Below are 27,672 nucleotides of genomic sequence, written 5' to 3'. Positions count from 1 at the left end.
CCGAGGAGACAGACAATAGCGATGTTCGGCAGAGGACGGTTACGCAACACGACGTTTCCTCTCCCAGGCGCCAGGCATCGAACGCCGCGAGGTATCGCCGCTGTTTTCGAGAAATTCTCGATTTTGTAACGTCGACGACCTTGTTCTTGTCACTTTCACTCGGCTCGTCTGCGCGGCTGGATCGGGCCACTCGAAAGAATCGTTGCAGAGCCACGCGCACACGTCCTTTCGTTCCTGGCGAACGTTTCGCCGAGTGGTCCGCCGCTCCCCGGCGTTCCGTGCGCAGGGTACGCCGACCTTGCCCCTGAAAAACGGACCCTGTGGACGAAAATCGGCCCCGAACGGCCGTCGCATACTTTAACGCAAAAACCGCCGACCAGTCGAAACTTGATCCAATTTTCTTGCAGAAACTCTGAGAATGCGTCTATCGATACCCTAAAATATATCTTTAGCAATCAGTATAATAGGTCTATAAAGTAATCGAGTATTCCATTCTGAAACTTTGACAATATTCCACTAGTCGACACTTTGACACGAATGACACAGAAAATATATCTCGAGTAATCAGTGCAAGGTATTTACACAAAAAAGCAATCGAGCGTTTTAGCATTGAAATTTGAAAATATTCGAAAAGAGGAGCTAGACACTTTGACCCACGACCAGCTGGGGCGACGGGTGATCTTTCGGTCAGCGAAAAAAATTCATTTCACACGAGACAAATCGAACGACGCGTCGAGATCGGGCGCGCACCGGATGACAGGCCACCGATCAAACGTCAGAACGGCCGCCGCTTAATATTCCAGCCGGTTCATCCTCCGGAGAGGTCGGCAGACGAGGGTTTTCGTGTTGCACGGCACCCCGGGGCTGGCCACGGTTAACTTTCGCTGTCAAACGTCACGTAATCCAGGGCCGAGGCAGCTCGAAACGCCCAGCGCGGGATTATCCGCCGGCGATCCGCGTAAAACGCGAGAATGACCCCGCGTTATGGCACAAAGAGGCTTTTGCAACATGTTCCGTTATTCCGTGCCTCGACTCTGACCGTTCGCCGACGGCGAGAAGTTATCGCGACCGTTTTTCGACCGTCGACAACGTCGTCGCAGCGAAAATTCGCGCGGCGAAGCGGCTTTCCGAAAATACGCGATTGCGGACTTTCAAGCGAATTATCTTAGTAGATCGATTAACGGGTTGGTTCATGGCGAAATGGAACAGGAGATTTCCCGTGGAATGCGAGGAATGTGAATATTATTTAACTGTTGTTGGTTACAGGGAAATCGCGGAGCAGGAAGCTAATATTAATGGATAATTTCGGCTTTCGTAGTTAAAAGTAAACGTACCGGCACTTTGTGTATGTCAGTTTCTACCGTAATTAGTCGAGTCATTCAATAGAAAATAAGAGTACAAATTGTACGGTAAATGTTTCTCAGTGGGAGAGCATTCAGGAACTGATTAATCCGATATGGGAACCGATTTGAAGTGAACGGAAGAAAACGCACAAAATGGCATTGAACTCGTCGGGGATCGAAATTCCAGGGTTAATCCGATCCAAACTGACGGAGTTACTCGCGAACGGCGAATGATAATTCGAGCGGGTACGAGAAGTGTTACATAAACGCGGGCTGCTTAGAATCGCGGCGAATCGAAGAAAGTGGCCGGAACGGCGCGGCGTCGCTCGGATACGCGCTATTTCATAAGTGTACCCGGCAATTTCGCCATTTTACCGCGTCAGGTGGAAGTAACATACCGGGGATCGATCGCGAAGCATTTAATAATCGCGTTGATTGATGGAAAAGCGACGGGGAAATATGTGTCAGCCATCGGAACCGTTTCTAACAAAGGAGAAACGCTTTTAACGCTGGAATCAGCTGAACGCTGGCGAAGAAATGAATCCATATCAGATTTCTCGCTTTACCGTGTAATCGGGAATTCAACAAATAAATTTTCTTTTTATAGCACGAGATCCATGTTTATCCGAGATAGTGAAAATATAGATTTCTTTAGAAAGTCCAGTGTCAGCGTATTATTTGAATATTCGTCGGAGACCGGCCGAAGGGATCAATGTTGAAACGCGTCGAATGCGCGAGAGAGAGAGGAAAGAAAGAAAAAAGAGCGAAGGAAAGGCGTGCACTCCGAATCGATGGAATTGACGACCCGGCCAGGAACGTGGAGCCAGTTTGCTTCGCAGTGAAAGCGTCGCCCGCGCCGCGAACGCCGCATAATTAATCTGCCGTAATTATCCGCGCGCGATAATTTTCTGACCCTGCCCGCCGCTGAGTCTTTTATTCCTTTATTTTTCCGCTCGGCATTATCGGCGAGGCTGTATCTCACGCTCGCGGTGAAAGCGATGATAAATCCGACACGAATTTCGCGAATAAGATCATTCCTCCGGCATTCCTCGCATATTTTTCGGTGAGAAACGAAAGGACACTATACTCCGACCTCTGAGTTTTTCATCGTGATACGTTCAACGTTTTACGGAGCTCGCAATCAATATTTTACCTTAACGAAACAAAACGATTGATCGTTGTCCACGGTCTTACTCGCTTTTCTTTGATCTACGGATTCAATTAATTCAGTTAACTGAGTTTCTTCGTTGCGCAATCAACGCGAAGTCCATCAAGTTCAGCCATTAGAACAATCTGATGCAACATAACCTTAATTGCAGCACGATTAAATAACGAGCAGTGAAATTATCGAATATCATTTGTTTCACTGTTATATATTTATTGCCAAGGAGGGAATTTTTATTGGTTCAAAGTCAATTATACAGATGAGCGCGTAGGAGATCGATCGAAGCGTAAGACGCGTCAAAGATGGCGGCGGGCCCTTAAACGGAACCTCCGTCGACTTTCACGGCGATGCTTGCGATCGCGGTAATTATGCAATCAATTGTCCAATGGTTATCCAATTTGGGAGAATTAGAAGATTACACGTTCCGATCGTAGAGATTCTCCCGCGGATAACGAGCCGGAGGTGTCGTAACGCGGCGTGGGTATCCCGTTACACCTCCGACGCGCGCTCAGCGACGAGAAAAAGTGTCAGCCGCGGGAAGGACGGCGATTACGAGGAGTTGAAAGTTGAAAGTGACAGTGGAAGAGGCTTACCGAAGCCTGCGAGCTCTCGTGGATGCCGGTGGACATTTGAATCCCAGTTTCGGGGCAGTTCGATCGTTCGGAGACCTCGAGTACGACGAGACCTTTAAGATCTTCGAGACGACGAGACGACGAGACAAGACGACGAGACCTTTAAGATTTTTAAAACTTCGAAACTGTCGAGATTGTCAACGTTTCCGAGATATTCGAGACTTTCGAGATGGTCGAGACCTTTGAGACTTCGAAGATTTTAACGCTAGAACTACCGAGCGTTTAATACGATTAATATGCGATTGCTATAACAATTGTAACAGTAGATTATTTTCAGTTTCTTCGGACACTCATTATAGTACTCAAATGAAGCTATTTATTTTCGAAATCGTTACGGATATTCGATGCTTCGAAGATATCGATAATTGCTGAACAAAAGAATCGAAAGCAGCCATTTTGACTGGTACGGTAGTTCTTGTGTTAATACGATTAACATGCAATTCCCATAAAAATTGTAACAGTAGATTATTTTCAGTTTCTTTGGACATTCATTATAGTACTGAAATGAAGCTATTTATTTTCAAAATCATTTCGAAGATATCAATAATTGCTAAACAAGAAAATCGAAACCAGTCATTTTGATTGGTAGTTCTAGTGTTAAAGACAAACTTCTAAGACTTCCAGGACATTTAAGATTTCAAAGACTCGAAGAATATCAGTTGACCTTTCGATGATCCATCGCTACTATTCGCGAGACATTCGCTACGAATCCTCATCTTCTTTTTTCCATATCAATTGCCGAGCTACCATTCGATGGAACAATACTTTAAAATGCACGTTCGTCGTCGGGATAATTTTATTTCCAGCCTGCAGCGAGTGAAGCAGTCTTTGTACGGTATTCCGCGAGATATTGGATCCCCGGCTCCGGAGGGTGGGTTATTAATTTTAATTTCCCAGCCATTAGTACCGGTAAGAACTCCATTGTAGAACTTATTGTGCCTGGATTGAACCTCGGGCGATTGTACTGCGTAACGAGACGTGGGATATTCTATTGCGAGTAATATATTCATATTAATAATTGGAGTATTGCGAGACCTATGATGCTTGAATCCATCGGAGACATGTATAATGATCTGCGTCTGAGAAACTGAAGCTTCAAAAATTCCACATTAAAAAAGTTAAAAAACAGAGTTATTATATCCTAACAAATTTGCTTCAATATCGTTCAATATACCTTAAATTCCTGTCATCCAATTTCCAGTCAATGCAGCATCCAGTTCACACAAATCCCGCAACAATCAGCAAAACCCATCGCAAATTCTCGCGAAGCTAATAAACAATTACTTTCAATCCCCAAGAAATTGCAAGAACACTCAACCATCCCAACAATCAAATCTCCACGGCAGTTTAAACGGCAAACACCACCGATCACGTCCGAGAAAACGTAATCGCGGCACTTCCTACGACAATTTCCATTCCTTTCACCTTCCCCGTGGACGATTGCGAAAGCGGTCGCGAAAAACAGTGATACGCGACCGGTCGGCGATAGGGGCAGCCGCCTTGTCCCTCTTTTCGCCGTGTCTCCGTGATCCTGACAGTGAAGGTATTCCGAGGACGAGACCTTATTCGATCAATCACGCGATCCTCGCGAGCCCCGTCCTTGCCTAAGGACGGCGGGCGGGCGGGCCGCCGGTTTAGACCGGAAACGGATCTCCCTTGGATCTATAAGAGGATCGTTCGCCACGGGAACCTGGGAAACGGATGGAATTCGCGTGGGCGCGAGGGAGAGGTGTGGTCGGCGTGGCTCGAGGACAATGCAACGTGAATTCGAGCGGCCGATTCAGAGAACGAGACGCGAAAATTGGGTCAGCCGAGGCCTGGCTGCGTTTCGCTCGCGTTCCACACGGATCCGCTCCGGTTTTACGGGGCGATGAATCCTCGGGGTCGTCGACTTTCGATTCCGATGATCGACGAAGGACGAATCGCTCGTTTTATTTCGTGTCGCGGCGGCGGAGACTCGCTCACCTCACCGCGGGGAACCTTGACGGGGGTAACTTTTACCGATTTCGCGGCGGGAAATCGCGCTGGATCGACTCAATTATCACAGAATGCCGGTGCCGCGGATTGTTGGTCCTTAGATTCATGCCGCCGCGCCTCTCGATTTATCTAGACGTTAGAACGAAGTGTTTTTAACGCTAGATTCGCGGAACGAGTTGATGCGACTAACGTTGAATTTTGTAAACGTTGTTTGGTAAATGTTGATTGATGCGGATGCGCGAATGTAATCTATGGAATCGACAAGATCTGAATGAACATATCGAATTTTCTGAGGATAGGACAAGGTGTATAAATGTCTAAATCCAGTGTTACCAATAGGAATACGAGAATTATAAGTGATAGGATTCTTGTGGTACTTTTGAAATTTTAATTATTATAGAGGAAATTGTGGTGTGATTAAGGAGAGTGGACTAACGAAGTACCGCTGAAAAGTTGCAGCGAAAGAATGCGTCTAACGACACGACATCCGTAGCCCGTATTTCGCGTCGCCATCTTGTTGCACGGAAAATGAACAAACTCGCAACGAGAAGCTAATGTATTCAGTAACAGACGGAAAGCAGTAAAATATCGGCGGATAACTTCCAACGGAAATAATACGTTATCCGAGCATTCCGACATTCGAGTCGTTCACTTTCGATCGGAACGCGCGAAGCGTATTTCGCTTCCGCCGCCATCTTGTCGGGTTGATTGATAGAGCACGCGTTCGGTAAATAGTTACTCGCGGACTTAATTCATTCCCGCCGACACGATATCGACGAAACGACTGTCTCAATTCGAGTACCGCGCGCTAATGGGATTTAAATTTAATACGCATGCATAATTCAATTCACTGCCGAACGACTTTTTAATGGAGCAACGTTACGCCGGTCGTCGATCGTCCACCTTTTCGCGAGACGTATAATTTCCTATCGACGCGCACTTCCAGTTCCTGCATAACTCCTGCGATTTTTTATTAATGCACGCGTTAGACATATTGAAAAAGTAGGAATACGTAATCTAATAACTGAGAAAATAGAAAATACACCCGGAGTTTTCGATTTTTCCATTAAATTAACAGCGATGAATCAGTCGTGTCGATCACAGCGGAGAAAGAGATCACAGGGCAAGGGGTTAACACGCAAATCCGCAAGCGGCGTTTCGCAATGCGAAAAGGATCGAGAAACGCGGTCATCGATGGGTTAATGAATCGTTCCCAGCGTGTCTGGATCGCCGAGGATCGCCTCGGAGAAACGGGTCTCTCGGTCCTCGAAGGAAATTTGCGGTTGCGGCCTGTCAAGGAGAAGAGAGACACGCGATCGCGGTCGCGTGATCGATGAATACCGGCGCCGGATGGGCCGGTTTCCAAGCGAAAATCGTTCGATCCGCTCGCGTTAACCGCTTTCCGTCGGGCGCGTGTTTTCCGGCCGCGTATCGATTTCGCGCCGCGTTTCCAGCGATTTATTCCTCGTTGAACCGCGGAACGGGGGTACGAGGGCGGCAAAGGGGGGTGAGGGGGAGGTGAGCCGAGCGAGAAGAGAATTTTTGCCCGGCCATCCGTGACGATCCCGTAACGCCGGTAGCGGAATACGCGGTTTATTATTATGCGTTACGTCGACGCGGTCACATTAAACGCGTCCCGCACCGGAACGCGTCGAAGAAACGGCGTTAAGAAGCCCATAAATCCCCCGGCCGTCTCCGTTCGTCGTTCGCCGCCATGTCTCTTTTCCCTGCTCCCTCCCCGACAAGTCGGAGCTATAATTCGCGGTTCTCCGCAATCGAAACGATACGATTTTCCGTCGTATTGCCGCGCGATTGCGTCAAATCGCGGTGAACCGGGCATTCCCCTACCTTTTCTTGGGAAACAGCGATTTTAGCTGGGCCTGGAATGCTCGGAGGATGTTTGGAAATTGAAATAGATGGGAATAAGGTAGTTTTACTTAGAATGTTAAACGATGATACAGTTTGTTTCCGGATTATTGGCAATGGATGGCTTATTTTACGTGGAAGGTAGCACGGCTGATCTTGGTACTCCTAAATAATCATTTCCGACATATGTTCAACGTGTCCCGAAGTTGCGCTTCTTTCAGTGAAAAATTAAATCGTTCGAAGTCCGTAACATTTGATCGGATCTGTAATTATTTATTGATTTAATCGCGGCCGTACACCCGGGCTTCACAACAGCGGGATGAGCCGGCCTAATCGATAACCGCAAAAGTGGAAAAGCCAGCAATCCCGACGCTAACGATACGTTATTATTCCCATTACGGCCGCGCCGTAGCTATCAATCCATTCAATTGAATAATACGTGACGGACGGTGATACCGGGGAACAAACGATCGAGCGAACAACAAGCAGGCTGGATCTCACGAAAGGCGAGGCATAGGTCGCCGGTTTTAAATCCGGCTCGAAGGAATTTTTCCTCGTGTCGAACGTGACAAGGAGCCTCCTTTCTCTCTGACGCATCGGTGGCAAAGTGATTTGAGTTACGAGGCGACGGAGATGAAGCAGCGATCACCAGCCTTCGATAGCTCAGTTGGTAGAGCGGTGGACTGTAGTCGGTTCGGTTCGCCAGGGGAACAGAGATATCCATAGGTCGCTGGTTCAAATCCGGCTCGAAGGAATCAATTTTTACTCTGGCACACTTTTGTCGCGGCCCGACGCGGGCTCGATCAAAATCTCCATCAAAATGGCGGTTAATCGTGTGCGCCTTCGATAGCTCAGTTGGTAGAGCGGTGGACTGTAGTTGGCTTGATAAAGACGCACTCCAAAGAGATATCCATAGGTCGCTGGTTCAAATCCGGCTCGAAGGAATCTTTTTTAGAGTGTCTCTTTAATTACGTTAATCTCTTCGACTAATTCACTTTGGTTTGACATTCGCTACATATTATAGAGATGTCTACATATTGTTGATCTACATCTGGTTTAGGGGAATCAAATTTTACTGTAATATTTTTGTTCTGAGCGAATAGACGCTGGACCAAAATCTCCGACAAAATGGCGGTTACGCGTGCCTTCGATAGCTCAGTTGGTAGAGCGGTGGACTGTAGTTGGCCCGAAGGCATTCGAAAAAGACATCCATAGGTCGCTGGTTCAAATCCGGCTCGAAGGAATCTTTTTTAGAGTGTTTCTTTAATTAAATTAATCTCTTCGATTGAAACTGAGAATAGATTGCAATGGCGCTTGCATGGACCTTCGATAGCTCAGTTGGTAGAGCGGTGGACTGTAGTTGGCTCTAAGGTATTCGAAAAAGACATCCATAGGTCGCTGGTTCAAATCCGGCTCGAAGGAGACTTTTTAAACAAACGAATTTTTTAAACATTCGATTATTTCCTTAGATTCAGAGCGTCAATCGAAATGGCGCTTGCTTGTACCCTTCGATAGCTCAGTTGGTAGAGCGGTGGACTGTAGTTGGTTGGAAAATACTCTCAAAATAGACATCCATAGGTCGCTGGTTCAAATCCGGCTCGAAGGAGACCACTTTTGCTGTTCGTTACTTTTTTTCGTTGATATTGCCGTTTGTATATATGAGAGAAATATAAATTAGCCGTAATATTAGTACACTTTTTTTTTAGCTCGTTGGTGAATATTGAAATAATTGAATTAATTAAGTATCACGATTCATGGAACATGCATCAGGTTTTCGATATTTAAGATCAGATCTTCCAAGACCCTTCGATAGCTCAGTTGGTAGAGCGGTGGACTGTAGTTGGCTATATACATTGAAGATATCCATAGGTCGCTGGTTCGAATCCGGCTCGAAGGAAATACTTTTTATTTCCTCAGCTGAACTGTTTTTATTTATTCATTCGTTATCACTATTCATTCTCGTAATAAAGATATTACATTCCATCCATATAAACAATTTTTCGATTCATATTTATACTTATAAAAAATTAACCCTTAGCACTCCAGGTTATTTAATGTTATAACTGATGCACTGTTGGAGCCTATAGAGTTCAAAGGGTTAGATGTTTGATGGCTCAGTAGCTTAACAGTAGCTAGTTCTCATGGTATAGAGGAACATGGACTGATTCGTATTAATTAAGACGAAGGTGTAACAAAGTAATTAATATCCGACTGTTATAACGTTTCTCAGATCTTTTATTTTTTTTCTCAATGCAAAATTTGGATCTGTGGAAAATCGAATAATTTTAGGGTAGTTTCTTCAAGAAACTTTAAAATTAATCCATTATTAATTCTATATTAAAAATTAATCCATTACTAATTCTATATTTGCAATACACCTAGCAATCTCTACATGTATTACGACATTGTTAAAACTAAAGATGCAACAATCCATATATCCGCGATACAAATATTTCATTCATTTCATCCTCATCGAGAATTATTCTTGGTTAAACATCAATTCCAATTAAGTGCTTTAATTGGATTTTCCACCCGAGATCATCAGTTACCCAACCAATCGAATGGAGCACCGGGCAGAATCATCGGTTCCCGAAAATCTCGCATCGACGATGATCAATTGTTTCATCCAAGACGATCATCGGTTAATTCAATGCTGAACTCTATGTTACGATGCTTATCGGAGAAACGCCGCGATTAATAACGTGAAACGGCGCTCCATGACACTGACACTGTCATCGTGCCTAGGAACACCGCGTCGGATCTATCAGATGCGTTATCTCGTAGGAATTGAACGGAGAAATCGGGTCAGAATTGAAACGTTCGAGGATACTCGAACGGTAACGAACTTTTCGATACTGTCATTCATTCGAGTGATGATTTTATACTCGACACTAACAGATACGCTAACAAGAACCATGGAACATTTTCCTTCGACAGCGACTTTCATGGCGAGTAACAGCACGTCAGACGACTATCAACATCTTCAATTTAATTAGGCTAATAATCAAATAACAGTGTGAACTGCAAATTATTATTGTAAAAAATGTCATAAATTACTTGGTGTGTAGCTTGATTCTCGCTTATCTCTGATTGACTATTTCCGTTCCAAGAGCGGGTACATGGGAAATATATATTCAGATATTCATCCGATCATAGGAAATGGCGAATAAATAATATCTGTGCTAGAGAAATCTCGAATAAAATGAGAGATGAAATCTCGATGGTAAAAGTATTCAAATTCTCCGAGTGGTAAAAATAGAAGGAATGGTTAGTATATCACTGTTACTTTCCTTACCGGTTATTTTCTAAGTTGCTTTCGTGGTCTGACCGTTCAGGCCTCGCGTCGTTGGCTCCTCTAACCCGTGTTCTCTTCGTCTTTATCTTATCGGCCGCGTCACAGCTCGTCGAAACCTCGCGTCTACGATGTTTACGATTTTTATTCCTCGAAAATCACTTTCCTCGAGACTATCACCTCCGTGAGAACCTGTTTCGCAATGTTAAGAATAACAACGATAAATTACACGCGTTGCATCATTACAATGAGGAAGTTGCACGCGGTTCAACGGTAGGTGAAATATTATTTACAGTACTAGGACTAGTGTGATGATAGTGTTGTTTAGAAGTATAGCAAGATTACAAGAGATTACAATATAATCTGCGATGATCCGAATGACCTACATTTATGCTCAATTATACTTCTGCCTTGCGTGTCATATAAATATCTCTGTTTTGTCGCTTTCTTTATTTTCACTCTCGTTTATTATTGATTGTATATTCAAGTATCTATATCACATGAAATCGAATCACATTCGAAGGCTACATAATAATTCTATCTATCTATCCTAAAATAAAATAGTAACGAGGGAAATTACTAGTACACATACACTTCATACTATTATATACTTTACTATAATATTTCCAGATACTATTCAATTTACATGAACACAGTGTTCCATCTATCTAAAGACTACAGTGCCGACTTTAGCAAAAATGCCAAAGAGCTTTTGCCTCCAATATCCTACTCAACAAGTAAATTTCGCAACTATCTTCGAAATAAACGTCTAACCCTGTATATTCCTTACACTATTCTTAGATACTATTCAATTTACACAAACACAGTGTTCCATCTATCTAGAAATTACTGCTATATAAACTCTGATAAAAATACCAAAGAGCTTTAGCCTCCAGCATCCTCCTACCCAACAAGTAAATTCCACTATCATCGAAACAAACGTCTCACCCTGTACATTCCGTACACTATTCCCAGATGCTATTCGATTTACATGAAGACAGTATTCCAGGTACCCAGAAACAACTTCGGAAACCCGCGGTTTCTTCGGAAGGCGGTTTCCTTAACGAGCGGATTCTTCTGAAGCTCGACCGGGTGGGGAACGTTAACGAGATTCCTGCATGATCCGCTCGGCATCCTGTCGAAGGAGGCTTAGCCGGCCGGGGACGGCCTTGCCCCGGCGCCGAGATACGCAGCTTTCTCTACTTTCGCTTGCACGAGCGCGCGAGCGCGAGATTTTGCTGCTCCGCAGCGTGGCATTGCTCGATCCTCTCGATCCGCCGCGCAATTAATCGATCCCGGCCCAATAGACGAAAGAGCGACCCACCTCGAAGGATCGAGGATCCTCGATGACGAAACGAAAGGTTTACGATGGAAAGTGTGAACCGATGCAATAAAACGACTTCGGAAAAATTCCGAATTGCCCACGGTGAAACTCGACGTTGTCGAAGAAACCTGGGAATATTGTTGGGAAAAATTGGAATGGAGTGGACGATCGGTAGATAGATCGTGGATGCGCTTGCAATAATGGACGAGTCGTGTCGGGCACGACTCTCGCGCAGACGCGTGAACAGTGCGTGCGTGGAATGCTTGAAATTCTGAAAAGAAACGCGTTTCGTTCGATTTTTCTCTTGCACCGTTTAGGAATTTCTTTGTGTGGACATTGGAAAACATGAACGATGTTTCTCTAACGTATTAGCTACCGGTTGCTAAGTTGTTGGGAATGAATAGTCAATGGTCGATGATTTCTTAATCGTTCGATAGAAATAATTGTGCATCGACGAACCGTACTGAGTAACTTGCTTGTTTGGAGAGAATTATTAAGTTGCTTTTTGTCGCGACGGATGTCTGGTAGGTAATATATTAATCATCGAAAGACAATGGAGGTAAATAATGTCCATCTGCTCCGTGTGAAGATTGGAAAGCAGTAAAACGACGTCTGTTAACCCTTTGAACTCTGTAGGCTCCAATATTGCACCAGGAATAGTATTAGATATTTTAATGAATCAAAGAAACCATATCCAAATTTTGCACTAAGGAAAATAAAAGATCTAAGAAATGTTATGGCATTTTTCATTTTTGCTATGGATACTGTAAAAACTAGTTGCAGTTGCTGATAGATTAGAAAACCATCTGGAGTGCTAAGGGTTAACCCTTTGAACTCGAAAGTTTCTCACTAAAGAAGTTAAACAAAAAAATAAAGAAAAATTAATTCATCGCTAATTTTATATTAGCAATACACTTAGCAATCTTTACATGTATTATACATAACCAAGACTTTATAATTTTGCAAATCAAATCAAGTGACTGAGAGTCACCTGTCGAGTGCAAAGGGTTAATTATCAAATGAAATACGAGTGCCTTTCGCACAATAAAACACAAGTTTATAATGTCAGCGGTCCGTAACGTCAAGTTTCCTGTATCGAGAGCTTGTGTTTCATTGTGCAACACGCCTCGGGAGTCAAGTGAGGTTTTCTTCCCCGTAACGAGCTCGCGGAACCCACCTCGACGATAAAAAAAAAAAATAGTCGAGCAGCGATTGAGTAAATTGTTACGGATGATTCCACCGGTGTTTCACACGTCGATGATAAAATACGGCCCCGTTTACGACCGGCGCGCGCGTTTCCCAAAGATTTATGCGGCCGAGATCCCGGTATTTAATTGCGACATCCGCTGATTGCCTCCGCAGAGCGCGTGGGTGCGCGCGATTCCACCGATGAGCTGAAAAATTAATCGACGAATTTCTTTATATAGCCAGGGGAGAGGACGCGTTGCAATCGCCGATGAATTATGCGGGAATGACGGGGAACGCTCGGTGAACGCTTCGAGCGAGCCCGCATGCATATTCATTGAAAAAATACAATATCCTTCATTCACCGGTTTTCTAGAAATTCAAATGTTGCTTATGAAAATCCATATGATTACACCGCTGAAGATGCAATATCCTTCATTAACTGTTCCTCTGAAAATGTAACTGTTACAAATATCCATTTGATTCTGGAATATGAAACACGGCTAATATCCTCCATTTACCATTTCTCCAGAAATCCAAATGTTTGAAAATCCTATTAATCATGCAATTTGACATAAATTAAATGGCTATCATTCGTTATTTTCCCAGAAACCCAATAATTACTCACAAAGATCGCATACTTCGCGATCAATCCGCAAGAAACCACAAATCCTCACAACGAAGCTGAACAGCGAAACGAACTGAAACTCTCGTTGAACTTCAATTAACATTTCAATTTCACGTTCAGCCTAATAGGATACACCTACACTGCCATTCTATCTCGCGTAACAATTCAATCGGAACCCGATAGTCGTTGAATTCAACGATTCAAGGATGGCGAACGGACTTTTGGCGGTCTGCCGAAGTACGGGAATGCCCCAGAAATAGTCCGTACGTCTTCGTGACGACGGGACACGCCGATGTTATTCACAGGACATATTTTAGGAGGTACAACGAAAGTGCACGGGGACGTTTCGCGAATGTTTCTCGTCGAAAGATCGCGCATCGGCGCGTTTCAAGCGTCGCCAGGCGGCCGCTGGGATCGTCGCGGAATGGAAACGATGCATAAACGGCGACGAAAGAAAGGTTGCATCGGAATGCAAACGTCGCGGCTCGGCCTCCTGGTATTTCACGAGGTTACCGTCGCTTTTTCCCTCCCTCCCCCCCCCCCCCCCCCCCCCGCCCCCCTTTCTCCTGCGATCGGCCGACGGCCACGCGGAAAATAACGGAACCCGCAATTTCAGCCGGCCCCCGCGCTAACAAATTGTCCCCGGCGTCCGCGGCGACTGATCGCAATCGACAAGTCAATCGATTACCATTGTGATTCCATCGTTCCTGAACGGGCCCCTCTCGGCTACCGTGCCATTAACTGCCGTTTTACTTTCAGCGATCGACGGAGATCGTATCGCGCTTTGTTCGCTGGCAGCGTAGCCTCGAGCCGACGCCGGAACGTTCGAGCGACTGAATCATTTTTCCCTTCCTGTCGGGAAAGTGACGTTTTGCCTCGCTAATTGAGCCACGCTTTTTTCCACGCGAAGCGTTCGCGGGAACACGTTACCGGGTTAATTGGAATGTTACCTTTTTTAAATAGAATTCGTATCGCGGCTCGAGATTCTTGGAAATATTGTAATCGACGAACGGCGGTCGAGAGGAAACGAATCGGTAGACTTTAGTTCTGCGTTTGTAGTAATTAAATGTATCGACGTGATAAAGTATAGTGATTAGTGTCTTGGTATATAGATATGTATCGATATAAGAATTTTACGGAAGATTTGTGCTATCATTCGGTTTTCATAGTAGCCATTTTTAGATCGATGTTCCCTTAGAACGAGTGATTCGTCTCGTAATTTTATAATTAAATTTTTCGATCGTTCATCGGGTACTCGAAACAGAAGTTCCTGGGTAAACAGTTCCTACTTACGGTAGTCTATAATTAAGTCTCCGATATCAGCGAACGATCAGTACGCGCCACGACCGTATTGCCGCGTCTTATCTGATCAAAGATACGTCTGGTACATTATGCGAGCTTAATGGATCGAAGGAGTAGAGTAATATCAACTATGTAACGCGCGTTTAACATACGAATTACTGCATTAACTTGCTGGCATTCTTTATCAAGAACGTAATTAAGCGAAACTTGTTTCCAATTTTTCCTACGCACTGCGGAGAAATCTTTTCGCCGATTTACCATTTACTCAAGCAAAACACTTTGCCTCGAGAAGATCCTCGCGACAGAAGAGTCCGAGGAATGGAGCAGTCTTTTCGGCCGAAGCCTTCGGTCGCTCTAATTTCCAGTTGAGAAGCGGGCGCCAAGTTCTGCGAGCAGCTCGAAAATTCCGGTGCCAAGGCGACCTTGATTTTACCACCTTAACGAGCCAAGGATTCGGTGTTCCAGTTTCCTCGTTCAGCAATAATTAGCATTCAACGCAGAATTTCGACAACCGGTGCAATCTAATAAGAAGTTTACTGTTGTTCCCAAAGCTAACTTCCTAACTGGAGAACGCTCTCGAACTGTGCACGATGATCTATTTTATCGGTGGAATACTTCATCGTGAGCTAACCTTTTTACTTTGACTTCTATTTCAAACAAAAACGTCTATTCTCTTCTTTAGGCGATCTTTCGTTGTTATAGCCACAATTTCCATTCACAGATCTAGGGTACCATTACCTAATACTGACGTTAAATTTCCAACGCAGAAATGTGACCAAAATGGCCACGAAACTACGAGAAACGATCGACCGTTCGACAAGCGAGTAAGACTACAATGAAAAGAATATATACATTCATTTATATTTATATTTATTGATTTTCCATTGATACGAAACATTTCCCGAGGAAATCACGTACGAATACTCAGACGACCCTAGTGCACCTCTCGGCAGACCTGTTACTCAAAGAACCCGACAAGCCGAGCCCGCCGTTCTCCGGATCAATCCGCAGTCCATCCGTTGAACGTGACCCGCGTTGGAGAGCAGGGTCGCCGACCGTCGGCCGTCAACAAAAGCAAGGGTCCCTGACCCCGCGGCTCCTAAACCGCCGCAGAACCTGTTCCACTTTCCTGAGGAACTGTGGGAATTCGGGTCGCGCGCTTGTCGCCGCGTGAAATGAAACGAGAGTCCAACACCAGCTCGAGTTCTCGCAAGTTTCTCTTTTATTCAAAGGTTCCGTTCGGTGAATTGATTATCACTTATCATTTAATAATGTACACACAACAATTAATATTTATATATTCATATATATATAGATATACGTACTCGTATACGTATATACATATAGATATACTCGTGTATTTATAAAAGTTCGGCGAGCCCTTAGAAAACGTAAGGGCGACCGACCCGGATGGAAGGGGGGGGCGGTAGCTTTTGCTCGCCGAGGGATCGTCGATTCCGCTGTAGCCGATCAGCTCCAGCCGCGGCCAGATCCATCGATCCTTCCGCTGATCCGTCCGTCCGTCCGTGTCCCTGGGGTGGGCAGGAATGAACTCGAGGGACGAAATCGGGGACACAGCGTTTCTCTATTATACACAACCGAGGCGGACCCGCGTCCGGCCCGCTCGTCGGGTTCATAGGGGATCGTCGGGGATTCTAGGGCAGAGGGATGGAGGCAGTGGGAGAGGAGGATCGTCGGACAGCTCGGGAACGAAGGGGGAATCGCGCTCCCGTTGTCGCCTCGTTTCGTCCTGGCCGCTGAATCTCTGGTTTCACGACTTATCACAGATCGCTGGTGACGGTTCACGGTTTAGGGGCTCGTTCGGGTACCCTCGGATCCTCCCAGTCCTCGGAACCTCCCCCTCCGCTCCCGTGGATTACCCTGTACCGTCGGAACATACCCTGCCCGGATCCTTGGCGATTCGACTCCGCGAATTTTCGAAAAGAGGAAGACACCTAGCCATCCTCTAAAAAGCTTGTAGGCCTACGAGGATCGGCCGGTCGATCGATGGGACGAGCCACGCGAGTTGGGACGATTTTGTTGGACTGATGGGGTGGGCAAATTTCTGTTCGTCGAGGTGAACGCCTTCAGAACAGGCGGATGGGATCATCGGTAGGGCAGCTGTGACTTAGACGTGATGGAGGAACCGCCGGGATTAGAAGAACCCGTCGCCGGTCGGGTCGTTTACCCAGGGGTAGTTGTTAGGGCAGCGCACGCAGGTCTGCAGGTTGATGGTCTCGCCGGGCACCTCCTTCGAGGTGAGCTTGCAGGTGTGGGGTACCCAGCAGGCCGGGTTGCCGTCGACCACGCACTTCTCTCTCCACGGCTCGAAGTTCTTCGACTCGGTCACCGTGCGGGGGTTCTGGATCCACTGGATCACCTGGGTCATGGTCACGAAGTAGACGTCGTTGTGGTTCGACAGGATCTCGTCGATCCAGTAGAGGAACGCGTCCAGGAACTCGGGGTTGTTCTTCAGCCAGGCAGCGTGGAAGTAGAGGCCCAGGGGAGCGCGGTTCTGCTCGTAGTGGCGGTCGAAGTTGTGGTTCAGGAAGTTGTAGAACTGGTCGCCGGTCAGGATGTTGCTGCAGGAGTCGACCATCGCGCAGCCGGGCAAGTACTCGTCGTTCTGCGGGTCCTCGCGGCGGTCCAGCTCGTTCATCACCATCTCCCAGACGGCGTGCGACCTGCGGGAGAGACGTGGTTTGGCGAGAAATTCACGGAACCCGACAATATGGCGGATAGTGAATTCTTCAGACGTTATTTAGGAATAGCTTCGGTCGATTTTGGTTCGTGCAATTACGCGAATATTCCGGTACTTTGGTTTCGAAGCTAGTTCTCGTGATTTATATACACGAACGCGTTTCCTGGGAACAATAGAATGTAGAATAAACGCCCGTGATTCTAGCGTTGAGGTGGATTCCAGTTGCGTTGAGCTCTTAGCGAGTGTGGGCTTGATTTGTTTTCTTCTCGGAATGTTTCTGATGAACTGCTTTGGGAATTTAGAGTGTCGTGCGTTGAAATGTTATACAGAAACTGTTAACCCTTTGCACTCGAGAGGACTCTCAGTCACTTGATTTGATTTGCAAAATTATAAAGTCTTATATATAATATTAAGCTTTGTATGATGTTTCCTTGTTTCCTCGTTAATTAGTTTCAAACATCGTCTGTACCTCATCGAAGAATATTGAATATTTCTAGTGAACTTCCCAGTGCAAAGGGTTAAAAATAAAGTTCAAGTACCGAGCTGTTCTTTTCGAGGCAACCTCGAGTTTGAATATTGAGAGAAAGATTCTGAAGTTTAAAACTCTTGAAACTAATAAACAACCAATTGAACCTCCGATAACGCGAGGGTACCAGGAAGTCGCCAGATAAAGGGGAAAAAAGAAATGAGAAGAAACGAAGGAAACGCTTAATTGAATATGCAAGCGAAAACAAGACCGAGGTGAATTAAATGTGAAGGTCTCGATTCAGTTCCACGGTCTCCTTTTTCCGCGGCAACCTTTCTTCCCTTGATCGTCGTCCTTGAGGCGGCAATCGTGTAATTTTCAGGTTACCTGGTGGGGCAATGCTGAAGATTTCCGTGGCAGCGGTGCGGCATCCTGAAGTACATGGTGTAAGGCCACAGTGGTGGGTTGTTCAAGGCCGCGGTGATCGTGGAGTCATAGAGGAACGCTTGCTCTTCCATCATGGTGAACTGATTGTTGCCGCCGACCCTCAGGTACGGCGCCCTGACGCCGACCACGCTGTTGTCGGTCAGATTGGCGTACTTCTCCGCGATGATCCTCATACCGGCCATTTCCTTCGCCCAATCGTCGACGGTCGCGTCCGACCAGAAACGTTCGTCGTCGTTGTGTCTTGGAAGAAAATTGATCGCGTTCCGTTAACGCTCCGACCGAGATTCTTCGATCTCGAAACGGTCGATGAATAGTTACCGAACACGAAATCTTAGAAATTGAGGATTTTCTAACGAATTTATATGAAAATGGTCGTTAAATGATTTAGAAATATTGAAATCACTGTGAAGAAGTAACTTTTTTATAGAGATTGATATCAAAGTTGTCTGCAGATTTGAAACCTCGATTTCACTTTCCTTTGAAATATTAACTAAACAACTAAGAAAAATTGCAAATAAATGGTAACGTATACTAAACACTTGCCTACCTTCAAGGTGAAATATTCCTAGAGTCAAGACATTTCGAAAATTGCAATTTGAAATTAAGTATTTTCGGGAACTTTTATCTATGTTATAGAGATTGATATCAAAGTTGTGTACAGATTTGAAACCTCGATTCCACTTTCCTTTGAAATTTTAACTAAACGATTAGAAAATATTGTAAATAAATGATAACGTATGCTAAACAGTTGCTTAACTTCAGGGTGAAATATTCCTAGAGTCAAGACATTTCGAAAATTGCGATTTGAAATGAAGTATTTTCGAAGTTAGGAAATATTCGTTGAAAATGGCGATGAAATGCGAAGGATAGCGTGCAAGACAGACCGACGCGCTCGTAACGAGCAGATAATACGGATTAGAAAGACGGGTTTAATGGCGGTTCAGGGACATTGTCTTACGAGATAGAGTGAACGGCGATCTCGTGTCCTTTCCTGTGCATTTCCTGCACGGCCGAGTAGTTGGTGTACTTGTGGGAGACGAAGAAGGTGGCCTTGACGTCGCAGCCGTTCGGGTTCTTGCGTTTGCCGTTGAAGATCTCTTTGTACAGGCCGATGTTGTTGTTGTTGATCGCGTCGTCGAACGTGATCGTGATCATCTGAGGCACGTCCTTCGACGGCAGGTCGCCGGGGATCAGCGTGCCGTCCTCCGAGCAGAAGCAATCCGGAAGAACGCAGACCGCGGGGTCGCAGGGAGGCGCCCTGTTAGGATCGTTGTCCATGTCTGGAATTTCGAACACCCGGATTGTTCCCCTAGGCGCCAGATTCGACGATTCTTAGGTGCCATCGAGGCGCACCATAGCGATCGAAAATAACACTAGGTTTACGGAACACGTCAAATTGACGCATATTGGATTCTAGAAATATTATTTTGTAAATGTTTAACGATTGTGCCGATTTTGATTGATGCGATCACACTGTCATGTACTACAATTACCTACTATCAAATCTCCAGTTTCCACAATCTAAATAAACGAGCACCGATTCTTTTAGGAATAATAGAACGAAGTGTACAATAAATGCCCGTAAACCTAGTGATAAGCCTCGAAGAATTTGGCTGGCGACTGAAAGATTCTTCAATTTCAGATCGTTTAGCGGTCTTTGGGTATATTTCTGTTGAAAATCGGAGTTTATCCATGATTGGCTAAAGATTTTGGACCTTTCTAGAGAGTTAGGTACAATATGGATGTAATAATTGTAAATAAGTCTTTTAAGTGAAAGTTACTGAAGTAATATGAAGTCGAATATGCCGATTATTTTCTTCAGATAGGTTCGAGTTAAGTATCGATTTAAAAATAGTCAGCCAAGACTATCCGAAAAGGATTTTAAACGTTCAATTTAACGACCTTGAATTCCGGTTTATCCGGTATTCAAGCCTCGCGAGCCAATCGACGTTCAAAATGACCGGCACAATCGAAAGTGACTGCGTCATCAGAAGCTTCGTTCATTTAGCACCTATCGTTAAACGGCTCTTAAAAATAGGACTCTTAGTCAAGATCGAAGATTTTCGTAAACCCTGTGATTCCAGTTTATCCGGTATCCGACGAGCGACGATCCGCGAATCGGCTAACTAAGTCCCGAACGGACATCCAATTAACCCGATAACAGCCGAGGTCGTCGCATCCAATTACTCCCGATTGCTCCAATCGTTGCCAATTAGCAGCGCGCCGCGGTTGCGTTCGCGAAACCCCTCGAAATCGAATCACCGACGCGGCGAATTCGTGCTGAGAGCAATTCCGAATACTCGAGTTCGTGTCGAACGGAATTTCGAATACTTCGTGTTCGTGTCGAGAGGAATTCTGAATACTTTGAGTTCATACCGAGCGGAATTCGGAATACTTTGAGTTCGTGCCGAGTGGAATTCCGAATACTTCGTGTTCGTGTCGAGAGGAATTCCGAATACTCTGAGTTTGTGCGGAGAGGAATTTCGAATACTTTGAATTCGAACCGAGAAGAATTTTGAATACTTTGAGTTTGTACCGAGCAGAATTCCGAATATTTGGAGTTTGTGCCGAGGGGAATTCCGAATACCTCGAGTTCGACTCGATAGGAATTCCAAATACTTCGAGTTCGACCCGATAGGAATTCCGAACATTTCGAATTAGACCCAAAAGGAATTCCGAATGCTTGGAACTCGTGTCAATAGGGATTTCTAATACTTCGATTTCGTTCAGCGATGAAATTCTCACTCACCGCAGATGTTCTCGTCGGAACCGTCAGTGCAGTCTTTCTCCCCGTTACAGAAGAGGCCTCGTTCGATACAGGAGCCGTCCCCGCACGCGAGGAAGCCATCTTGGCAGAGAGGTTCTTCGGTGTAGAGCAACGGTTTCGCTTTTCTCTCTTTGTTCTTCAGTTTGCAGTTGTTCACCGAGTCCTTCCAGTCGCAGGTCTGCTTGTCGATGTCGAAGTAGAGACCCGCAGGACACCTGATGGCCTGGAGGCCGGAACTGGTGCACTGGATCACGTCCCTGCAGTTGTCACCCTCGCCCGCTACCAATCGGAACCATTCGCCTGCGTCTTTGTCCTTGCATATCTCGCTCTCGAAGCTTTCTTCCTTCTTTGATTCCTCTTGCCTCTTCACTCGTTCTAAGCCCTCTGAAATTACACCGTAACGATCTTCTTTATTATTATAGTTTTTTGTCTTTTGTAGAATGTAATTGGGCCTGGAGGGTGTAGGTAATTCAGCGTAAAGATAAAGCATAGTTCTAAGTGTTTTGAAGGTTGATCGTGGACGATTTCATTTATTTATTGTGGTGCTGTCTTTGATAAGCAGTAAATGAACATGTTATAGATATTTTAATGTAAAGGTAAGGGGATTTCTTAGAGACTTTTAGAATAACTTTTCGCTCAGTTTCTTATGGATTACATTCTCATATTTTTGTATGGTGCGTGGCGGTAAAATTCCGGCGTCATCCTGCGACAGGATGTTTTGGAAATCGAGAGCTGAGTTTAGAGAAAATCAAGTGTCTCAAAGAATGCGAGGCAGTGTTTGGACTGAGCGATAGAACGCGAGAAGGCAGCGATAACGAATGTGGTACATGACTGCGTGAACGTTGCCTATGGTCGCTGGGTGAGAAAGGTGCAGCCGAGAAAGAATGTAGGTGAAAATAAAGGAAAAAGCGTTCAAGCTGTCCGTGCTCGTTGATCCGAGAGAAATAAAAAGTATGCCGATTTTAATCGCTCCACAATTGTAAACTCGAGATACAATCCAAGGGTTTCAGTTCATAGTTAAATTCGCGAATTTATTAATTCCATATAAGAAGAAACGTCATTAAAGCAGTTCAAACGGTACGCTTTCAACGACTCACAGCTCGCGGAAGAGGATGTAACTCCATTTGCTAAGTAAATATCGCGCAAAAAGCCATTTGCACGTGATGGGTTCGTTTCTGGTTCTCAAAGCAACTATCTTCAACACTCTGCCAGTCGAATTCCACGAGTAGCTGAAACATCCTCCGAAAGTAACGCGCGATCCGAGAAACTCGTCCCCGAAGAAAGTCGCAGGAACATCGATCGCCGGCGAATTTCTTCGGGGGAACGGCGAGATTCATGGGGATTGCGTAACCGTCGGGTGTATCAGTTGCGAGATTATGGAAAGCCGGCGAGATTAGCGTCGATACAAGTTTAGCCTGCGGTTATTTATTCGCGGATCGATAGCGTCGCGCCGCGTCGAGCGTCGTCTAACGAACGCCGGTCGCGCTGGCCGGCCATTTCGTTTCGTTTCTCGCGCGTCGCAATGGCCAGAGACGGACGAAACGCTGTGTTGCAAATTGCACGGGATTTTTTGCCGCGTCCGCGTTGATCACCGCTGGCCGATGCTTTTATATCCGCGCGACGAGGAAGTGAAAAGCAATCTTATTATTTTACGTAACGCGTTGCGAGCGCGCCTCTCGCGCGATTTGGCGAATGTTTATTTTGTTTGCGTAACGGAACATTGAATAATATGCTACGTTTGCCGATCCACGGATTGGCGAGTCCGCTTCTGTAGGATATTCGGGCATCAAGCGTTCACCTGTTGAATAAAAATGAAGGGGGTGGAGGTGAGCGAGTGCACTCGCGGAGAGGAAAAGTGAAACGCGACTGTTAATGTTGCGGTTGATCTTCGGAATCGAAGCGCGGCTACTCGAGTAATGTCATTTCAAAATAACATGCAAAATTAGAAGAAAAACAATCATTGGTTTTATTAATATCTCAAGTAATAAATCATTCCTTTGACTACCAGAAGTATTTATTCTTCATAGAGGCAACAAGAAACACTTGTGCATAGAAACTACGAAGTACCGTAATTTTTATAATATTTTAAGAGCTCCGTTTCTAGAGGTATTTATAAATACGAAGTTAAGTAATGAAAGATAAATAAAGGCAGGATAAAATAAGTTGTCTTTAAATATTAACCCCTTGGGTATCAATCAAGAAGATGTTTGGAGGATGTTTTATAAGTCAATTGATTCGTTGCAGAAAATTTGAATGATCACGTGCATCATTGTTCTATGAAGGACATGCAGAGGGAAAGGGTTGAATGATTCATTCGAATTTGATCGGATCACGCGGAGGACGGGACGATCGATGAAGACCGCGGAACGCCAGCATCGCCGATTTACGTAACGATTTTTCAACGTCCGCGGGTTGATTATGCGCATAAACAAAAGCGCGTGGCCGCCGGATGAAACTGTTGGCCCCGGCGGTGCTCGTTCCGCGTAGGAAACGCTTTCGTCGTGAAAGCGGAGGCGAGCCGCGCGGATTTTTACGTGCGGCGGGACACGTGTTTGCTTTCTTCTCTTTGCAGTTTTGAGCTCGCGTTAATTTTATATGAAACCAGCGAACGGAGAAAGCTGTTCCGGACGTGCCTCGGACGACATTGTTTTGTTCGCGTGACGCGCGTACTGAATACAGCAATTAATCACGGTTATTAACGAAGAGAGCTAATCAAATTACATAGCGGCCGACGACGACAGCTTAATGGACGTACTCGAGTCTGTAATTACCATTACGTATATCTCGGTTGAATAAAAATAATTCGCGGATGTTGCTAAACTTCGTTCTCTGCTTCGATATTCGTCTGTTTAACGATCTACTTGAGATTTAATACTAAGTTGCTTGATCATTCGATCAGTTAAACAGCTAAACATCGCGTATTTCGCGTATAATTTTGCTTCGTCTGCTGAAGGTTTTTATAGGTTGTAGAACCTTCATCCGCAAAGGGATAATTCCGTAGCTTGGAAGACAATCGCGTAGAATTCAAGATAAATCTAGTAACTCTAAAAGAATAGAGAATGAAATTCACAGATGAAAGTGAATAGGAAATCGATCGATCTATCTGTGATTCTTAGTTCTTTATTCAGCTGTCTCGCGGTGTACAATGACTGTAGGAATGATATTGGAATGTACGACGCTAATTCATCAGCGGTTTCGTAACACGGGCTCATAAAAAAGCGAACTAGACGAAAACGGCGAAAACAATGTTATGTATGTGCAAGGGCGAGCGGTTCCCCGAACGGTCGTCGCATTTCAGGAGAAAGTCGGAGAAGAAGTTCCGCGAGAAGGTCGTTCGCGAACGGAGTGGGAACATTTCGGGCGCCATTTTGACGGAGGACGGAGGGAGAGCAGCAGGCCCGGATATTCTAAGTAGAAAAGCAAACGAGGAGGATTTAGCCGGAGAAGAAAGTTTCGACGACGGTCCGGGGAGAAATGGGATTCGTAGGTAAATCGGGTGCCATCGGAACATCCGGCCGGCAGTAAAAGCAAGTGGGGAATTAAAACTTCGGGGGAACGGAGAAGAATGTTGATGGCAGCGTCGGCGGAGGAAGAAAAATTGAATACGGCGGGGGTAAGGGGATTGGAGTGCGCGAAACGGAATTCTGAATAGAGACGAGCGGAATTCCATGGGAACACTGAGATGTAGTACAGTTTCGAAGACGTTGAACTTCTTTCGGAAAGATAGGCTACAGGTGATTGCAAAATGAAGGGTCGCATTGAGTGAAGTTTAGTGTGAAGCTTTGAGTTTGAGAGATTGGTTGGGAAGGTGGAAATGCGAGAGAATAGAATTAGAGAGTGACTGTAGAAGTCGGTGTTCTACAGGTCGTTTCAAGTTAGGTCAGGAACAAGTTTTCTATGGTGTTATTCGCGGTGTCTTGGAAATCAGAAGCACGGTGTTAAAAATTAGAATACATTCTATTCCGACATTTTTAGCAGAATTTTCTACATTTGATTTGATTTGATTTGCAAAATTATTAAGTCTTATATATAATATTAAGCTTTGTATGATGCATTAATATATGGAATATTGAAATACAATAACTTTCCTTCTTAATTTATATGTTTTCGCATTAATTAGTTTCAAGGGATATCGTCCGTATCTCATCGGAGAATATTGAATATTTCTAGTGAACTTTCGAGTGCAAAGGGTTAATATCTCTGAGACGAAAGAGTTCGAAAGGAGTCTTTAATGTCCACAAACAAGGAACGCGAGAAGGTTATTAATTCGAACAGCGACGAATTCGAATTCTACGGATAGTTTTAAAAAGAACGGTCCAGGTTAATCCTCGTAGAAAAATCAACTCCTCTAGTTTGAAGATCTCGAAGCAGTAAGTTTTCACGTCCCTAGACGAATCCTCGAATTTCCAAGCGGTTCATTAGCCTGTACAAGCAGTTTCAAGATGGTAGGTCAGCCCAAGCCACGGAGCGAGTCTCGAGGGACAATTTCTACAGCTTCTGGGCCCGCGTCGGTCCCCGGGGCTCGGCCGGAGCCGCGACAAACGGGGAAAGTTGTGGCCCCCACCCCGCCGGTTTTCAGGGCACGGCAGTGACGTCACCCATCCGGGACCAACCAGGCCCAGAGGCTTTCACGCTCTAATCTCTTATGCAACCTGTCGTCTCTGGCGACCGCCAGAATCGATTTTCTAACGCGATCTCTCGGAAAGTCCCGCAGAAGAATGGCTGCGTTACAAAATCCGGCCGCAATCCTCTGAATTCATTCCCCGATTCCGGGCCTCGCGCGGCCCCGCGTCGTTCCCAACGAACCTGCTCACCCACGCAACTATTCCACGAGATAAAATACTTTCTACAACACTCTCGCTGCGCGATGTCTACGAAATTTCCCAATCAACTCGAACGCTCCCCGGCAGAACCTCAGAAACAGAACAATAGAAACCACGTCGGTCCCAAACGCGACCTAACGAACTCCAATTCGCCGTTCGACACCGCAAACCCATAACCAGCAGCACGAACGCGAAAACCCTTGTTCCTTGATCTCTCTCACTGAACGACTCGAAATACCTGGCACGGGCAGCTCGGGAGTAGCCGATAGGCCCCGAAACTCGGTCCCATATTGAGGATCGACCGGTCGAATTCGAAAGACGACTCCATGTTCCCTGTCGCCACCATATTCCGCTCTAGATCACCTCTAGCTCCTGTCTCCGACCCGGCCCGCCGGCTTCGCACCCTAAATCCCATCAGCCCAACGAAGCTACCCCAATGTTCCACCGAATCGGACACCCGAAAACCGATGGTGTCCCATGAAAGCTGCCTCGCCGAGGAACAAGGAAAGAGAAAGAGAAAGGGAGACGCGAAGACAGGGTCCCAGTACTCACCGGCAAGAACGATCGCTGCTAGGAACAGCAGCACCAGCGAGGACCTCGTCATCCTCGGTCGGCGGCGCGTAGCTACCCTCGTTTCCCGATGGACGCGTTTCCCGTCCCGTGGCACGTTCTCACGTGATCACCGCCCCGTATCCACGGTTTCTCCTCGGTCACACCTGCCGCGAGCAGCTCCGAGAGGGGAAGAGAAGAGAGAGCAACGGGGAGCACGGAGGGAAGGTTCCTCGGATCAGAGCCACGAGGTTACCGTCAGGGCACAATCACTTCCGGTGGAAGTATCTCGTGAATTACTGGGCCGATGTCTCAGCGCTCGCGGGCGCCGTGCGACGGGGATCCTCTTCGGTTTCCCTTCGGGCGAAGCTTTTTTTTTCGAGCGACGTGTCGCGATCTTCAAGGACACGGACCTTGAAGGTGTAGGGTACCGCTCACGGACTGACTGAGGCCCGCCACTCGCCGGGCTTTATATTTCCACCACCACTGGCCCACCGGGACCCCGCGCTCTCTCCCGTCCGGCTCCCTCTGCCCCTTTTCTCGCGTCTTTCGAACGCGGCGCGCGCGATGTCTGTGCCTACGGTGTCTCCGCTGATTCAGGTGCTACCGGCTCGATCTTGCCGGCAGTGGCGTAGGAGCTGCACTGATCGGCGCAGGGATTGGGACTGGTAAAAATTGGGACGAGTTGAATTGACACTGGGCATCGAGGGAGTGTCGTTTTTGGAGATTTTTTGCGATTTGCCAGTGAATAGAATGGTGTAGACGATGTAACAGGCAATTTAGGATTCGTGCAGTAGCGTAGGAGCTGGACTGATCGGAGTAGGGATTAGGACTAGTAACAATTGGGATGAGTAAGTTGAATTGGCTCTGGGCACCGAGGGAGTGTCGTTTTTGGAGATTTTTTGCGATTTGCCTGTGAATAGAATGGTGTGAATGATGTAACAGACGATTTAGGATTCGTGGCGTAGGTGGTTGAAGGGATCGGTATCGAGATTTTTGGGACTCATTTGGGAGAATTTCGATTGGCGTTGAGGATTGTAGGATTTGATTTCTGGAAATTTGTTGCTATTAGGTGAAAAGAATCGTTTAGGTATAGATGGCGCAAGGACATTCTATGCGGCCTAAACTCGAGAAACAAGTGGATTTAAGGACAGTATAATTAGATTTAATTGCGTTTTATACGGTGAGAAACCGGTGGTGGAGTG

General features: G+C 45.9%; 1 protein-coding gene and 6 non-coding genes across 7 annotated transcripts; 6 read left to right on the top strand and 1 right to left on the bottom strand.

Annotated features, from left to right (window-relative positions):
- Positions 1–7,635: 7,635 nt before the first annotated feature.
- Positions 7,636–7,737, top strand: TRNAY-GUA (transfer RNA tyrosine (anticodon GUA)). Its single transcript has 2 exons — positions 7,636–7,672; positions 7,702–7,737. It is a non-coding gene; the product is annotated as a tRNA-Tyr (tRNA).
- An 86-nt stretch (positions 7,738–7,823) lies between these two features.
- On the top strand, positions 7,824–7,927 carry TRNAY-GUA (transfer RNA tyrosine (anticodon GUA)). Its single transcript has 2 exons — positions 7,824–7,860; positions 7,892–7,927. It is a non-coding gene; the product is annotated as a tRNA-Tyr (tRNA).
- A 200-nt stretch (positions 7,928–8,127) lies between these two features.
- On the top strand, positions 8,128–8,226 carry TRNAY-GUA (transfer RNA tyrosine (anticodon GUA)). Its single transcript has 2 exons — positions 8,128–8,164; positions 8,191–8,226. It is a non-coding gene; the product is annotated as a tRNA-Tyr (tRNA).
- Positions 8,227–8,306: 80 nt separating this feature from the next.
- On the top strand, positions 8,307–8,405 carry TRNAY-GUA (transfer RNA tyrosine (anticodon GUA)). Its single transcript has 2 exons — positions 8,307–8,343; positions 8,370–8,405. It is a non-coding gene; the product is annotated as a tRNA-Tyr (tRNA).
- An 83-nt stretch (positions 8,406–8,488) lies between these two features.
- TRNAY-GUA (transfer RNA tyrosine (anticodon GUA)) lies at positions 8,489–8,589 on the top strand. Its single transcript has 2 exons — positions 8,489–8,525; positions 8,554–8,589. It is a non-coding gene; the product is annotated as a tRNA-Tyr (tRNA).
- A 197-nt stretch (positions 8,590–8,786) lies between these two features.
- On the top strand, positions 8,787–8,880 carry TRNAY-GUA (transfer RNA tyrosine (anticodon GUA)). The gene is made up of 2 exons: positions 8,787–8,823; positions 8,845–8,880. It is a non-coding gene; the product is annotated as a tRNA-Tyr (tRNA).
- A 6,892-nt stretch (positions 8,881–15,772) lies between these two features.
- serp (chitin deacetylase-like protein serp) lies at positions 15,773–27,074 on the bottom strand. Its single transcript, XM_031993932.2, has 5 exons — positions 26,471–27,074; positions 21,078–21,479; positions 19,287–19,608; positions 18,269–18,568; positions 15,773–17,398 (listed from the first exon to the last, which is right to left on the bottom strand). The coding sequence occupies exons 1-5, from the start codon at positions 26,520–26,522 to the stop codon at positions 16,870–16,872; spliced, it is 1,605 nt and encodes a 534-aa protein (XP_031849792.1). The 5' UTR covers positions 26,523–27,074; the 3' UTR covers positions 15,773–16,869.
- Positions 27,075–27,672: the final 598 nt, after the last annotated feature.

The sequence above is a fragment of the Nomia melanderi genome, chromosome 4, assembly GCF_051020985.1.
Source record: "Nomia melanderi isolate GNS246 chromosome 4, iyNomMela1, whole genome shotgun sequence".
In the NCBI taxonomy this organism is placed as follows: domain Eukaryota; kingdom Metazoa; phylum Arthropoda; class Insecta; order Hymenoptera; family Halictidae; genus Nomia; species Nomia melanderi.
The sequence above is the reverse complement of the archived record's forward strand: the minus strand, read 5'-3'. Positions and strand labels throughout refer to the sequence as shown.

Bases quoted from the DNA above. Each gene is read 5' to 3' on its own strand.
- serp (XM_031993932.2), bottom strand. From the start codon at position 26,522: ATGACGAGGTCCTCGCTGGTGCTGCTGTTCCTAGCAGCGATCGTTCTT. The intron at 18,569-19,286 runs GTAAGACAATGT...TTTTCTTCCAAG, and splicing joins ATCGCCGTTCACTCTATCTC to ACACAACGACGACGAACGTT. The intron at 17,399-18,268 runs GTAACCTGAAAA...TCTCTCCCGCAG, and splicing joins CTTCAGCATTGCCCCACCAG to GTCGCACGCCGTCTGGGAGA.